This window comes from Sapajus apella, unplaced genomic scaffold, assembly GCF_009761245.1.
Source record: "Sapajus apella isolate SASKATOON/1434 unplaced genomic scaffold, GSC_monkey_1.0 scaffold229, whole genome shotgun sequence".
In the NCBI taxonomy this organism is placed as follows: Eukaryota; Metazoa; Chordata; class Mammalia; order Primates; family Cebidae; genus Sapajus; species Sapajus apella.
This window is the reverse complement of record NW_022437169.1, coordinates 167,451-183,658: the sequence shown is the minus strand read 5'-3', so window position 1 is coordinate 183,658 and position 16,208 is coordinate 167,451. Positions and strand designations below refer to the sequence as shown.

General features: G+C 55.3%; 2 protein-coding genes across 5 annotated transcripts in view; one reads left to right on the top strand and one right to left on the bottom strand.

Moving 5' to 3' along the window:
• Positions 1–3,223: 3,223 nt before the first annotated feature.
• On the bottom strand, positions 3,224–13,707 carry LRRC74B (leucine rich repeat containing 74B). Its single transcript, XM_032271337.1, is given in 9 exon segments — positions 3,224–3,319; positions 3,322–3,382; positions 4,987–5,065; positions 6,918–7,033; positions 8,014–8,123; positions 10,464–10,670; positions 11,595–11,727; positions 12,096–12,238; positions 13,482–13,707. Coding segments are annotated over 9 exon segments (1,050 nt in total). The 5' UTR covers positions 13,621–13,707; the 3' UTR covers positions 3,224–3,257.
• Positions 13,708–13,874: 167 nt separating this feature from the next.
• P2RX6 (purinergic receptor P2X 6) overlaps positions 13,875–16,208 on the top strand; it is a 13,050-nt gene continuing 10,716 nt past the window's right edge. Inside the window, exons 1-3 of one of the 4 annotated variants that reach the window (XM_032271335.1) lie at positions 14,596–14,685; positions 14,897–14,997; positions 15,263–15,413. Coding sequence is in view for 2 of the 4 variants with exons in the window: in XM_032271333.1 (XP_032127224.1) it covers positions 14,522–14,685; positions 15,263–15,413 (315 nt within the window). In the remaining 2 variants the exon portion in view is untranslated. Of the gene's footprint in view, positions 14,686–14,896; positions 15,048–15,262; positions 15,414–16,208 lie in introns of all 4 variants that reach the window. The other 3 variants (XM_032271334.1, XM_032271333.1, XM_032271332.1) reach the window with 3 other exon arrangements.

Sequence of the window (16,208 nt, the reverse complement as noted above, 5' to 3'; positions counted from 1 at the left end):
GCGGGGCGGGGCGAAGTCCTCGTGAGTTGGATTCGGAGGCGGTGCGAGCGTGCGAGTTCTAGTCGCATCTGCGTCGTCTCCGTTCCCAGACTACCAGTGCGGTCACACACGTGGGCTTCTCTTTCGTACGTTCAGGGCTCACTCTTCTCTGTAAACACCCGGGCACAATGGAGCAGCCCCAGTGTACGGGTCGGCCCGGGAGCGGAAGGCGGCAGTGACCTGGGAGCCTCGAAAGCCGCGGGGGCGACAGATCGCCTCGGGAAGACTTGACGGAAGAAAGAAAACCGGGCCTGGGACGCTTGCCCAAGAGAACCCGACAGAAACCAGAGCCTGCACTCACTGCCGAGTACCGGGGGACTTGAGGGAGGGCGAGGAATGCCCCTGACTACACTGGGGACGTGCGCCGGGCAGGAGGCTTCATTGTAGCCACCTTCGGGGCGTGACAGAGTCCGGAAGAAGCTGAGGTTGCGGGTGGAAAGGCAGCGTCGGGAGCTACTGTGCTCAGCCTGCGGAGTCCTCGGACACATGACCTGGCGGGCTCCTAACCTGAGCCCTCACCTCTTCCCCTAAGACTCAGTGAAAATAGCCACTCCGTTTAAGGACTTCCGAAGGTTTAAATGTAAAATAATAGGCCAGGCGCTGTGCCTCACGCTTGTTAATCCCAGCGTTTTGGGAGACTGAGGCGGGTGCATCACGAGGTCAGATCGAGACCATCCTGGCTAACATGGTGAAACCCCGTCTCTGCTAAAAATACAATAATAATAATAATAATAATAATAGCAATAATCGGGTGTGGCGGCATGCGCCTGTAGTTCCAGCCACTCCGGAGGCTGAGGCAGGAGAATCACGTGAACCCGGACGGCAGAGGCTGCAGTGAGCCTAGATCACGCCACTGCACTTCAGCCTGGGCGACAGAGTGAGACTCCGTCTCAAAAGAAAAAAAGGTAAAATTAAGCATTTTTTCCTAATTCCCTCAGTCAAGTGGTTTGAAGCCTCCATTAGGGGAGTAAAGCAATTACTAAACATACTGACATGCTTAATAATTTCTGTAAGAAAACAGATCTTTAATTTTTCCCATAGAAATGCACTTGGAAAAAGAAGGTTATCTGGAGAAGGAATCTGTCAAAGTACAACACAGGAGAAAAACAATATCGCAATACAGAAATTTTAATAGGTAATTACCTTTCCTAAGGTTATGGTGGGGAATACAAAGGGATGGTTGCCTGCCGCACCCTCCCCTCACTGTTTGCCTTCTTCAGCCTCAGCTTCTATGGAATCCACGCCCACCTCTTCATAATCCTTATCCAGAGCTGCGAGATCCTCGCTGGCCTCAAAGAACTCCCCTTCTGCCTTCTGCCATGCCCTCCCCAACATCTCAGTCTGCAAAGGTGTGCATGGCTGAGCTGATGGTCCAGGCAGTCCCAGGCCTCCGTGATGGCCACAGTGTTGCTCAGCATTCACACGGCCTGCTGCATGTTAGCCAGATCTCTCCCAGGGACCACTGTGGGTGGCTGGTAGTTAATGCCCACCTGTTGGAGATGGGGAACATGGAACGAAGTTTATATTGGCCTCAGAAATGGTAGCTCATGAAAAATTAGAGCTGTGGACCAGTTCAAACACTGTTTTAAGAATTGGTTCTACACCCGTTCTAGGCCGCAACCTCCACCACCCAGGTTCAAGCGATTCTCTTGCCTCAGCCTCCCGAGTAGCTGGAATTACAGGCACCTGACACCACACCTGGCTAGTTTTTGTATTTTTAGTAGAGACAGGGTTTCACTATGTTGGCCAGGCTGGTCTTGAACTCCTGACCTCAGGTGATCCACCCACCTTGGCCTCTCAAAATGCTGGGATTATAGGCATGAGCCACCAACCACACTCAGCATTTTTTTTGGAGACAGGGACTTGCTCTGTCACCCTAGGGTTAGAGCGAAGAGGGATAGGGTTAGAGTGAAGTACAGGGTGCCATCTTGGCCCACTGCAGCCTCAACCTCGAGGCTTAAGCAATCTATCTCCGCCTCCCGAATAGCTGGGACTACAGGAAATGTGCCACCATGCCCAGCTAATTTTTTATTTTTTGTAGAGACAGGGTTTTGTCATGTTGCCCAGGTTGGTCTCAAAGTCCTGGGCTCAAGCCATCCACCCAATAGGGTTACAAAGTGCTGGGATTACAGGTGTGAGACACTGTAGCTGGACCATGTAAGTATTTTTACAATGAAAAACCCATGTTTTAATTTTCTAAGACAGGGTCTTGCTCTGTCACCCAGGCTGGAGTGCAGAGGCGTGATCATAGCTGACTGCAACATCTACCTCCCAGGCTCAGGTGATCCTCCCATCTCAGCTTCACAAGTAGTGGGAACTATATGTGCATGCCATCACACCTGGCTAATTTTTTTTGTATTTTGTGTAGAGATGGGGTTTCACCATGTTAACCTGACTGATCCTGAACTCCTGGACTCAAGCACTCAACTCCTCACTCACCTGGGCCTTGTCCAATTTTTTTTTGTGTGTGTGTGAGAAAGGGTCTGATTCATCCAGTCTGGAGTGCACTGGTACAATCTTGGCTCACTGCAACCTCCGCTTCCTAAGCTCAAGTGATCCTCCCACCTCAGCCTCCCATTGTGTTGAGATTACAGGTGTGAGCCACCACACCTGGCCCTTTTCCTATATTAAAAAAGAAAAAAATTGACCTGAGACATGAGAGACCATGGCAGGAAGACCACTTGAGTCCAGAAGTTTGAAAGCAGCCTAAGCAACGTAGTAAGACCCCATCTCTAAAAAAAAAAACATAGCCAGGTATGGTGACCAGTACCTGTACTTCCAGCTACTTCAGGAGCTTAGGTGGGAGGAGCACTCAAGCCAAGGCATTTGAGACTGCACTGAGCTATGATCACACCACTGCACTGCAGCTGGGTGAAAGAGTGAGACCCTGCCGGGCGTGGTGGCTCACGCCTGTAATCCTAGCACTTTGGGAGGCCACGGTGGGTGGATCACCTGAGGTCGGGAGTTTGAGACCAGCCTGACTGACATGGAGAAACCTTGTTTCTACTAAAAATGTGAAAATTATCTGGGCGTACTGGCAGGCACCTGTAATTTCAGCTACTCAGGAGCTACTCAAGCAGGAGAATCGCTTGAACCTGGGAGATGGAGGTTGCTGAGATCGGGCCATTGCACTCCAGCCTAAACGAAGAGTGAGACTCCGTCTCAAAAAAAGAAAAAAAAAATAGAGATTACAGTACCTCACAGGGCTATTGAGAGGATCAGAAATGAGGTTGATAAAATGCTTTTACAGAGAAATCCAGCAGTTCCAGTGTAGAGGCTGATTGTCCAGGACAGAATTGAGGAGACCAAAGCAGCCTTCACATAGCATGAAATTCCTGGACACCTGAGAAACATACACACAAAGCTATGAGAAGCCGAATCCGGGTAAGCTGGAGAGCAACGTGAAAGGGAAGGAAGGGCTCCTCATCTCTGAGGACACAGCTACTTTGGCCCTACTCTTTCAGCTCAGAAGGTGTCTCCGTCAGACAGAATGAATGCCCTGGTGAGGCTGCTGGGCCGGGGGAGAGCAGAAGAAGGGAGAGGCTGCTGACAGATACAGACACACAAGACACCATACCTTCAAGAGCTTGCCTGCTGGGGAGATAGGAGGGAAAGGAAGCATCATGAAATGTGGTGTGATCAGCACAGTGAGCGGGTGTGCTCCAGCTCCCCTGGGAGGGAAAGGCTGGGAGGGGAGGAAATCCCTGAGCTGAGCTCCCCAAGTGAGGTGGGTGGAACTGGACACTTCAGCAAGGACAGCAGAGGAGCAAAGGATGGAGTGAAAAACAGTACTCTGTGTGTGTGTGTGTGTGTGTGTGTGTGTGTGCACACTCCAAGCTTGGGGTGAGAGCACTGAATTTGGGAAGAGAGGAGCTGGCAGAGCCCAGATCCCCCATGACATACTGTGGGTGATGCACTCAAAGTTTGAGTTTATCCAGAGGGGTTAAAACTCCAACAGTTTTAAGGCAGGGCTTGTTTCTGGTTTAGAAAGGTCACTGGGTAGCAGGTGGGAAGAAAGGACTGCAGCCAGGAATCCTCCAAGTTCACAGAAGCTGAGAGGGTAAGTGAGAAGAGGGAGGAGCCAGCAGGGTGAGCTCCTGCAGCAGATGGGAGTGAGGGTGTGGGAAAGGGAGGGGAGGGCAAGCTCTGGGCCCCAGCTAGTGACTTGGGGGGAAAAGGGTCCCCCTCAACCAGGAGGCAGCCCTTAGAGGGGGGTGATACATTCAGGTTGGACTCATTCCCATGTGACTTTGGAACATTTAGAGGAATGTCTACCAGGCAGCTGGAAACACAGGTCTATGCTTCAGAGAGGTCCGGGTTCCTGTGGGGCAGGGAGAAGGGGAGGAGAGCTATGGGAGAAGCCCAGGGAAGGCTGGGGTGGGGAGCTGAGGGATGGCAGAGCTGGATGTCTGCACCCAGCTGGCGATACTGTCCCTTAGCACTTACCTGATGTGGGCACAGTGGTCCCCTGGAGACCTGCTCCCRCCTCGCCTGGCTCCCTTCCCTGTCTTATCTTCTGCTCCCTGTCCTGCTCAGCACTCCCTCCCCATCTGCAAACCYGGGGGAAGGAACCCCAGCTGGGSGWACCAGGCCTCAGTTCAGCCTGARCAGTRGCCAACAGAACACCTGGGTGGGGCCAGGGTCCCAGCAAGGCCAGGGAAAGGCAGGGAAGAAGATGAGGGAGACACAAGGGGTGCCCAGCCACCTTCAGCAGAGCAGCACCCCAGCCCGCAGAGGGAAGGGCAGCAAGAAGGTGTAGGGGAGAGGCTGGGAGGGAAGGAAGGGGAGAGGAGGAGGGCCAGGCCTCAGATGCAGGGTGAGTGGCAAGGGAGGGAGCCTGTGTGCACCTGCTGGCTGCCCCTGGGTGGGGGCCATGACTCAGGGATCTGTGTGGGTTGGTACAGGGCAGGTCTATGCTGGGGTCTCGGCCATCAGGCTAGCACTCACTACCAGAATCCTCAGCGTCTGGTTGGCCCGGAGGCCCAGGCCCAGGCTCAGGGCTCCCATCACAGAGATGCGGTTGTTGCTGCAGCAAAGACAACAGACACCTGCGTTGTGCAAGCTTCCTAGCAGCTGTGCAGAGCCCACTGCCCTGGGTGCCCACTGGAGCTGCCACTGCAGCCACCAAGTTGGGTCTCTCATTCCAGCCCTCTACTCACACCCCAGGAACGCTGGGCAGGTCAACGTGTAAAAGGTGGAGATGACACCGTTCAGAGGGATCATGCAGCAAACACGCCTACAGCGTCCCTGTCCTAATGGACACCAGCTGCCGCGCCCTGGCCCTCTGAGCTCTGCAGGGGCTCCCATGTGCTCTGCCCCAGCTGGCACCTCATGCCTATCACCATGACAATGTCTATTTCAAAAAATCACCTAGCTTCTGTCCAAGGCCTCTCTACCTCCTGCTGTTCCCAAACTCCAGGCCTCAGCACCGCCCTGGGCTGCTTTGTCTCCAGAGCCAGTCCCGTTTCTCTTCCACTTCTCAGACCCCAGTTCCAGCTGGTACCTCCAGTTTCAGCCCCTGTGGCTGCCCATAGTCTTAGCTCCTCCCATGGGAGGAAACTTGAACAGGATTGAGAGAGGCCTCCTTGCCCACAGGGGGGCTGCCCCGGGGAGGGTCTCAGCCACAGCAGCCCATGACCTCCTTGGCCTCTGGCCCATGACCTCTCTGGCATCCACCTCTTTTCTTCCCTCTGGGCTTGTGCCACCCCCCTAGGCTGGGACTCCACCTGGCCTGGACGAGCCCCTCACACAGGGCATGGTCCAGTAGCCATGTGCTGAGCAAAACAGGCACCGGGGCCCACCTATCAGGATCCTGCCTCGCCCCATCCAGACTAGGCTCATTTTTCTCGCTCTGTCACTCAGGATGCAGTGCAGTGGCATGATGACAGCTCACTGCAGCCTGAACCCCAGACTCCTAGGATCAAGCAATCCTCTCGCCTCTACCTCCCAAGTACTAGGAATGTTAGGTGCATGCCACCAGAAATGGACAATTTTTACATTTTGTGTAGAGATGGAGTCACGCTATGTTGCCTAGCCTGGTCTCAAAATCCTGTCCTCAATGGATCCTCCCACCACAGCCTTTGGAAGTGCTGGGATTTCGGTTTTGAGCCACAGAACTGGCCTTAGCTCCTCTTCTACAAGGGAGAAAAGCTTCATTGGAACACCCGCCATGCACCAGGCTCTGCCGAAGATGCTTTATACACCGTGTGGAATTTGCAGCCATCTGCCTGTGCGTAGGAATCACAGGTCACTATGTAACAATGATGAACTCCCCATGACTGTAATTTCAGCACTTTCAGAGGCTGAGGTGGGAAGACTGCTTGAGCCCAAGAGTTCGAGGCCAGCAGGAGACTGTCTCTACAAAAAATAAAAAACTAGCCAGGCTTTGTGACATACTCCTGTGGTCCCAGCTGCTTGGGAGGACGAGGTGGCAGGATTGTTTGAGCCTGGGAGGTCAAGGGTACAGTGAGCCATGATCTCATCACTGCACTCCAGCCTGGGCAACAAAGCAAGACTCTGTTTTAAACAAACAAACAAACAAATAATAAACTCCAGTGATAAGGAGGACAGAGAGCAGGGCGCAGTGGCTCACACCTGTAATCCCAGCACTTTAAGAGGCAAGGCAGGTGGATCACAAGGTCAGGAGTTCAAGACCAGCCTGGCCAAGACGGTGAAATCCCGTCTATACTAAAAATGCAAAAAATTAGCCGGGCGTGGTGGCAGGCACCTATAATCCCAGCTACTTGGGAGGCTGAGGTAGAGAACTGCTTGAACCCTGGAGGTGAAGGGTGCAGTGAGCCGAGATCACGCCACTGCATGGTTCAGCAGCAAGATCATGGAGCGCGTGATTCCTGGGGTGGCCCCTTGGGGATCCTCACCTCATGTTGAGTTCCTCCAACACGTTGTTGGTCTTGAGAGCCTCACCCACTGCAGAGGCTCCAGGATCCCCAAAGCCATTGTATGAGATGTCTAGAACTTTAAGGAAGATATTTGCCTGGAACACCAAAGAGAGAAGTCAAGGGACCCTGTCTGACCGTGGAGCAAACCACGGTGCCACAGCCTCAGAGACCAGGAGCCCTGAGGTGCAAAAATCAGGGACAAAGGGTAGAAGGGCAGAGGCTTCAAGGAAGGGTCAGGACAGTGCCATCCACGTCTCCGGTGGCTGCAGCTTGGCTGATGGTGGCCATCAGAGCCCAATGGCCCAGAACACAATAGGAAAGGGCCGGTGTAGATGTGAATGGCCCTCAGAGAGACTGGGAGGGGAGTATGCAGAGCAGCAGCAGGCCCCAGAAACATGATCAGACTCCACACCCACTTAATGGCTCTGGAGGGCAGGGATCCCAAGCCCCAGTGAACAGCTGTCAGATGAAACCCGCCCAGGGTACTGTGATGGGGAAAAGGGTGGGTGCTCTGGCAAGACAGTGTGACATGCCACGTTGGGGGGCGGGACCCCAAGGTCAGCCCCGGTATCAGGGCAAGACAGCAACTGCCATGGCCTGAGGAGGACTCCACAGGGCATCTGGCACTGGGGACATTGCAGGTACCTTGTGCCACCCTAGCATCAGCTTGAGCCACCCATTCCCGAGCCCTATGAACCACAACATGCAAGGGAGCAGGTAGAGGTTTGAGAGGCTGTGCTGGCATCCACAGGTGCAAGGCATCATCTGAGGAAAGCACCTGCGTAAGCCCAACAGTGAGTGTGTGTCACCGGACCGCATGGATGTCCCTTCCCAGCTGGGGAAGGTGCAAGACATTCAACAGTGACCCTTCAGGAAATGATGTGACAGTGAGCACAGCGTATTTTAGTAACTAAGTGAAGCCAGGAAAATTAAAATCACCTAAAGAAACAATCTTTAAGCTGTGCTTAGAAGATCCAAAGGTCATTTCCAAAGAGCTGCAGAGACAGAGAGCTGGTCCCTGGGAGACCGGCCCCAGCAGACAGGCTGCAGGGCTGACTGGGTGGGGGCTCCTTACCTCCAGTCCCCTGGCAAATGCCACAGCTCCTGGGCCTCGGAGGTGATTCCAGCTCACGTTAAGCTCGGTGAGTCCTGTGTTTTCTGCCAGGGCTGGTCCGAGTGTCTCCCCTTCAGAAAAACCAAGGGATACCTTCTGACTCGCTCTCTTCACTCCTTCAAAATATCACACTGATGCCCACTGTGTGCCGAGCCTCTGCTGGGCAGGAGGGTCACAGACATGAAACCAACATGGCCTGCCATGCCCTTCAGGAACTCACATTTCATGGGGAGATACACATCCAAATGAATGGGATGTGAGCCATTCACGTGGACTGCAAAGGGGGAGGCATGGGAACAGAGTGGTGGCTAACCTGTTTTGGGGGTAGTCAGGAAAGAGGACAGAGGAGATAACCCGGGACTGAGGAATTCCCCACGGGCGTCTGTGCACACACAGTGGAGAGGAGGCATGGGGAAGTGCAAACGGCAGAGGCACCTGTGGAAATGCACGCAGGCCTGGAGCTGGGGCCGGGAAGGGAGAAGCCAGTGAGGTGAGGCGAGAGTAACGGGCACTTGAGAGATGCGGAGAGGCCTTGAGTGCCAAGGTAAGGGGCTTAGGCAACGCATACAAGTGGCAAGGAGTCAGGGAGGGCCTTAGGAAGTGATGAGGCTAGATTAGCATTTCAGCAAGTGGCAGGTGTCCAGGATAGACTGGGCTGGGTGGGGGCAGAGGCAAGAGGCTGCGGGACCAGGTGGAAGGCTGGTGCCATAGGCCAGGCAAGAGGTGACAGGGCTGGCACAGTTGTGGTAGAGAAGAGATGGGGGTGGTAGAGAAGGGAAGATGGAAGCCAGGCAGTGGTATGTGCCTGTGGTCCCAGCAACTCAGGAGGCTGAGGCAGGAGGATTGCTTGAGGCCAGGAGTTCAAGACCAGCCTGGGCAAAATACGGAGACCTGGAGATGAAGGTGGAGCAGCATAGCCAAGCAGAGCCTTCCAGCAGTCATCCCACAACCTCACAGGAATACCAAAGCAAACAGTTATCACACAAGAAAGCACCTGCCTAAGAAACAGAGCCCAGCTGCACTCACAATACCTGCTTTTAACGTCATAACAGGGAAGCAGGCTCTAAAGAGGGAAGAAAGTTCATGTTTTTTGTTGTCTCACCGTTTCCCAACCCGGAGTGCAGTGGAGCAATCATGGCTCACTGCAGTCTTGATGTCTTGGGCTCAAGCGATTCTTTCACCTCGGCCACCTGAGACTACAGGCACATGCCACCACTTGGAGCTAATTTTTAAATTATCTTTTGTCACCACTGGGTCTCACTGTGTTGCCCAGTTTGGTTTCAAACTACTGACCTCAAGCAATCCTCCCCCCTCAGCCTCCAGAGTGTTGCTGGGATTACAGCTAGCCACAGTGCCCTACCAAGCCTCACTTTTCATTTCACTGACTTCTGGCAATAATTTTCTTGGGAGGCAAACTGGTTCTCTGGAAGTTACATGCCATGGCCAATTCTCACAGGCCAAGGCTCATGTCACCCCACTTGCTCTAAACTGCTTGAGATAGAGCAGTGCTTCTGAAATGTTGCAGGAAAGACAATTCTCCTGGGGCATCCATTAAAATGCAGATTCACCAGCATTCCCCTAAGAGTTTGGTTCAGCAGGTTCCAGGGTGAGCATCTGCATGCCTAACCCAGGGTCCCAGGTGGTCGTTACTATTATTGGACCCCTTGAGGAGAGGCAGGTAGAAGTGCAAATTCCTGGCAAAGCCGATAGCCCCTGCAAATGCTTAGGGGTACGAGAGAGGGTGATGAGACCAAGGAATTCCAGCCATGTCTGCTACCTCACTTGGAATAAAATCTTCACCCTTTTTGCCATGACCTACAGCCCTGCAGACCCCTCTGCCCTCTCCACCCCGCAGCCTGGCCATGCTTTCCTGACTCCCTAGCCTAGTCACACTGCTGTCTGCCAGTCTGGGAAACAGGCCCACATGCTCACTATTCCTCTGCATGAAATGCTCTCCCTCTGATCTTGCCATGGCTGTCTCTTTCCCACTCTGCACATTTCAGCTTAAATGTCACCTCACAGAGGCCTCCCCAGCCACCTCTTTAAAGCAGGGGGTCCCTGTTCTTCTCTAGAAGCATGCGGTATTTATTTTGTAGCACCAATAACGACTGAGAATGTTGTTGTTAGCATGTGCTCCTTGAGGTCAGGAACTTGGTTTTGTTCAAGGTGGATCCCCAGTGGGTAAGTCAGTGCCCAGCACATACAGCAGCGGGCAATGAGGTATTTGTGGAAGGAATGAAGAGTTCCGTGTGGCTGGAGTGGAAGGGGAGTAGGCCAAGGTGGCTGTGTGGGGAGCAGGAGTCAGAGCACATGCTCCCTGGCGATGTGCAGTGCGGTCCTGCCAAGCCCCACCCACCCCTGCCCCAGGAAGCTGAGCTTTCATGACCCATGGTGCCCTGGGCAGGTATTACCTGCTTGGTCATTCAGCTGGTTATAGCTCAGGTCCAGGGACTTCAGGTCTGTGTGAGCCAGCAGGAGTTCAGCAAGGTGCTGGGCCGCCTGCTCCTCCAGGCCATTCCCTGACAGTTGCATCTTCTGCACGGCCCGGTTCACAGTCAGGGCGGCACAGAGGGCCTGCGCTCCTGCCACTCCCAGCTGGTTCTCCGACAGGTCCAAATCTGGGGGACGAAACCGCTCCTTTATCAGTGGGACACAAAGCTGGGCACCCCCCTCCTACCTCTTCTGCTGTCCCTTAAACCTCCAGGTCTGAGGCAGAGGAAGGGGCCTTACAGGAGAGCTGTCCTAGCGTTGCATGGTGGCTGCGGCTCCCAATGGCTGGGTCCCTTCTGGCCCCTGACCTCCCCCTCCGTGTGTGCGCATGAGCTTCTGTGTCAAGCGGTTAAAACCGCCTACCTCCTGGTACTGTAGAGACGGCCATGGGGAAGGGGCAGCCATCACATTGATGACTGTGTCTGGCAGTGGTATCACCAGCCACTTCAAAAGCCCTCACTGCCCCACTGCCAGCATGGGTAGTAATAGCCCAGGTGGCCGTGCATGGAGCACTTACATAGGTCATACACTGCTGACCACTTCAGGAGTGCAGTTCACTTCATGCTCACCACAGCTCCAAGCCTATGAGGGACCGTGGGGGGCATTTCACAGATTGGAAAGCTGGAGCTCAGAGAGGTTAAGCTGCTCGCCCAGGTATCCAGCTTTTTAGTGGCAGAGCTGGCATTTTGGATCCACCCCCACCAAACTCCCACATTACCTACCTGCTTCTTACAATGCCCAACCCCCAATCCCTGTGTGGATTCAGGTACTGAGAGTCTACCATGTGCTTGGTGAAGAGGGGATGCTGGCCAGCAAGGGAGGGGAGTAATGGGGTTGGGCGGGTGAGGAAGGGACTTGTATCCAGCATTGTCTGCACAGCAGAGCGTCTAGCTCCACCCTACATATCCCCTCCTGTGATGAGACCCCCTCCTCTATCCACCAGCAACACCAGCAGGCCCCAGGTGACACGGCCCAGCTTTCAGGGGTAGAGGCTCATCCCTGAGGAAAGGGAGCACTCACGCTTGCCCACCTGCCCCAGGCCCAGCACCTACCATGGATGCTGCTGCTTTTGCTCAGGGCACCTGCCAGGGCCTCTGCACCTGCCCCACAGAGCCCATTGTCTCTAAGGTCCAGCCGCTTGACCGATAAACTGGAGCTCAATGAGGAAGCCAGAGCACGGGCACCCTGGGACAGACAGAGGAAACACACTGGCCACTATCCTGGCTCATGCTCCAGGGCTCAGCTCATTCTGCATCCCTCCCCTTCCCACCTGCCTAAGGAACACTTGCATCTCCTTTTAGGCTCCGCCCAGGTCTCCTCCCCACCCCTAGCTCTCCCTGAGTCCCCAGCAGGTTAGGGGCCTGCAGGCTCCCCCACCCTTAATGCCACCTGTCACAGCCTCAATCCCATCTGTCTCCCAGATGTGGGGGATGGGGCATTTCTGGCACAGGCAGAAGCTGGGGAGTGTGGGACAGACTCAGGAGCACTCCCATGGCTGCTGTCTCCCGGGGCCTCTCCCTGGAAGCCTGGATCTAGTGTCCCTCCAGTGGTACCTGGGGCCCCAGGCCACGGTGCCGGAGGTTCAGCTCTGGGGCGCTCCCTTGGCACAGAAAGCAGGAGATGGGCACAACGCTATGGACCTGGCAAGACCTCAGGTAGAGGGTGTCCCTGACCAGTTCTCCAAGCCCATGGGTGCCTGGTAGGAGACGGGGACAAATGTGAACCCCTGCACGGGTATAGCCACCTGCCTCCCCCCCTGCCCTGTGTCACTACCTGGCCTGTTTTCCCTCCAGAAGCACTGCCTCCTCTGCTCCTTGGGACCACTGCCCCCCTCCCCCATGACAGATGAGGACATCAAGGCTCAGGCAACGCAAATCTTTTCCTTAAAGTCATACAGCTATGAAAGAAAGCTGGACAACCTGGGCACAATAGCCAAACAAAAAAGTATTTAAATTAGCTGACGTGGCGGCCCCCTGTAGTCCCAGCTACTCAGGAGGCTGAGGCAGAAGACTCACTGGAGTGCAGAGTTCAAGGCTACCATGAGCTATCATCCTGCACTGAAGCCTGGGTGACAGAGCAAGACGCTGACTCAAATAAATAAATAAATAAATATTTATTATTAATATGAGCCCAGGCAACCCAATGTTGCTGGTTGCTGTAGAAACAGTGGCTGGCCTGTGCCGAGAATCACACAGCTAGTAAGTACCCAATCCTGCCAGAGTCAGGCCTCTGCCTGTCTGATGCCAAATTGCACGCTGTGTCTTTTAACCTGGATTGCAGACCACCAATGTTTTGCAAACACTTTAGGGGAGAAAAAACTGAAATAATTCTAAATTCTATTCATCTATTTGTTTGTTTGTTTGTTTGTTGACACGGAGTCTCGCTCTGTCACCCGGGCTGGAGTGCAGTGGCACAACCCTGGCTCACTGCAACCTCCGTCTCCCGGGTTCAAGAGATTTTCCTGCCTCAACCTCTTGAGTAGCTGGGACTACAGGCGTGCGCCACCACGCCCGGCTAATTTTTGTACTTTTAGTGGAGATGAGGGTTCACCATGTTGGCCAGGCTGGTCTTGAACTCCTAACCTCATGATCCACCTGCCTCGGTCTCCCAAAGTGCTGGGATTACAGGCGTGAGCCACGGCACCCGACAAGTCTATACATCTGTTAGCTTAGTTTTTCCTGTGGACTGGGAAAACCCAGCTCTGGTCCGATTTCAGGGCAGACAGTCTTTGGTGCACTGTCTGGCGGGATTTTGCATTTTAACCTAATGCTTCTGGGAGCTCTGAAGGGAGGGCAGGGAGCTGGAGGCGCCCCGCAGAGGGGTACGTCTCCAGCTGGACAGGGGTCTCCTGCCCCCTTGGCCCCAGCCCGCCTCCCCCCACTCCTGCGAGAGAAGACCCCCAAACGGGAGGAGTCGGGCCTGGCCCCTGCCCCTAGCACCTTCCGTCTCCAGGTCGGAGTCCGAATCGGCCTCGGAACTCTGCTCCGCCTCAAGGACCCTTGAAAGATGCCCACAGGCCGCTGCAGCCTCTTCCTTCTGCTCTTCATCCTCCCCAGATCTCTCGCAGGAAGCCCTCATGGTTAAGACCCTTTCGCAGTCTCAGATGCGGAGGCGGCTACCTCCTGGCGCCTCACTCAGAGCGCGGCCCGGGGATTTGGGCGGAGTCTGAGGCCGCGCTGACCAATCGAATGTGGCGTCCATCGACTGGCGTCCACCATGGCCAATAGCGATGCGCTCCCCCGCGGCCGTCGCCCCGGCAACCCGGTGTTGTTGATTGCAGTAGAAACCCTGGCTGGCCTGCGCAGAGGCTCCCGGCCCTGGCGGATGACTGCCTGCTGCAAGGACCCTGGACGAGGTTAGGCGCTTTGCGACGTTTATCTTCCCTGCCTCGCTAAGCGGTTCCAGCATCGACCCACTTTCACGGACTGGGAAACGCGCCTGACTCCAGAGCTTGTGTTTTCCCCACTGCACTTGGGTACAGCGTTTCGGGAGGGCCTGGCGAACCTCGCAGAACCAGGTCACCCCTCTCAGTCTGTGGCTCTTAGTTGTCTTACATGCGCTGGCCTTTGCATACGCTGTTCGCTCCCCTGGGAACCTCCATCCCCGTCTTTGTCTGCTTTTGAACTTCAGAATCTGCAACTGTCAGCTCAGAGGTCACTTCTTCCTGAAGCTTTCCTCAACACCCTCCCAGCCCCTCTGCTGCTGCCCTCAGGCCGTCCTCTCACAGCACTGATGACAGCTGTCCTTGCCAGAGGACAGAGGACAGGGACAGAGCCGCTGTTCTCTGTGTGCCAAGGCCCAGCAAAGGGAATGTAGGGAGGTGGGAGGTGCAGGGCAGCTGGGGTTAGGGGCTGACGGCTGGGTGTTGGAGGCTGGATCCTGCTCTAGTGGAAGTGTCCCTTTAACAGCAGCTGCCTGGCCTGGCTCGAGCCCTGCTTTGCCTCCTGTTCTGCTGTGCCTGCAGCTGCCATGCTGACTTATGTGCCCGCAGCTAGCAGGAGCTGGCAGCATGGGCTCCCCAGGGGCCACGGTAGGCTGGGGGCTTCTGGATTATAAGACGGAGAAGTATGTGATGACCAGGAACTGGCGGGTGGGCGCCCTGCAGAGGCTGCTGCAGCTTGGGATCGTAATCTATGTGGTGGGGTAAGAGAGAAGAGCTTTGGCCAGGCTGGAGGGGCAGGGGAAAAGGTGGGGGCGAGGCTTGGTCCTGCTGGGTTGAGGTTGAGGGTTGGGCTCTTTAGGGGCTGGAGGGGAGGGGGCCAGATTGGGATGGGGTGGGAGGTAGGTGATACAAGACGGGAGAACAAGAACAAGCTGTGAGTTTGTCCTGTGTGCCCACCTGCCTCCTTCCCAGCCCCTCCCCAGAACCCCACCCAGGGGGCACAGGACACCGTCCTTAACATCTGTGAGAGCTGAAGCACTAGGCCCCCAGAGAGACCACCAGCTGTAGCTCGGGTCAGGGGAGCTGGCTCTATTGAGGCTGGGGGTGGTGCTGGCTGGTGAAGGTGATTGAGGGCACTGGCTCTCCGGTGCGTAGCTGGAGCTTCTGTCTTATTCAGGGGATCTGGGGTGGGAAGTGAGGCCAGAGAGGAGGTGGGGCCCTCGATACTGGGCTGGGAGCCTATAGAGTATGGGGAGAGAACTGAGCATGTGGGGCCCAGCTCTGCCCCTGTCACTACACACTGGGGACACACCACACTGCCCATCTTCTCCTGTCCAGGTGGGCTCTCCTCACCAAAAAAGGCTACCAGGAGSGGGACCTGGACMCCCAGGTTTCCATCATCACCARACTCAAAGGGKTTTCTGTGACTCAGATCAAGGAGCTTGGAAACCGGCTGTGGGATGTGGCTGACTTCGTGAAGCCGCCTCAGGTGGGGGCTCTGGTGCTGCTGACAGGGCTGCAAGTCCTTTGCCCACCGAGAGCTTGGACCCCTGCCATGCAGCCAGTGTGTGCGAGAGAGAAGCATGTGATGCCAGAGATGGCTGGGGGGAGTTGGGGGGTTCTCAGGAAGGGCTTCACAGAGGAGTAGCTCCTGGACAGGGCTTTCAGGGATGTGTCAGAGGTTTTTCGATAGAAAAAGGGATGGATCGGGAAGCCAGGCCAGAGAAACTGCACTTCCGGAGGCTGCCAACAGAAAAGAAAGGAGTATCTGGGACTAATGGCTTGAGCTTGAGAGTGGTGTGGGAGGGCGTGGGGGGCTGGAGCCTGGAACTTCCTGCAGCCCTGCTCCTTCACCTGGGGAACCCTGGTCAGGTGCTCCTCCTCTGCTCTTCTTGGCTGCGTTTCCCTCCTCCTTCCACCCAGCTCATCCACAGCCTCAACTTCCACCCCTGCTCTTCCGATGCCCAGGATGTAGCCCCAGTGACCACTTGCCCAGAGCACAGCTGTCTTCCAGGTGCACACCCACATGTCCAAAGTTCAATTGTTTCCCTCTCCTGGCATGGTCTTTGTGACATCCACTAGTCACGAGGGCTGTGACATTCACTAGTGCCTCAGCCAGACCCAGGACTCAGTCTCAACCCCTTCCTGTCCCTTCTCACATTTTTCACTGCTGCCCATGCCATGCCTGCATGAGTCTGGCCTCCTAGAGGGCCCTTAGATGCCCCTCTCGCCCACTCCCTACTGCTCGGTGCACACCACGCAGCAGCCAGGCTGAGCTTTCACG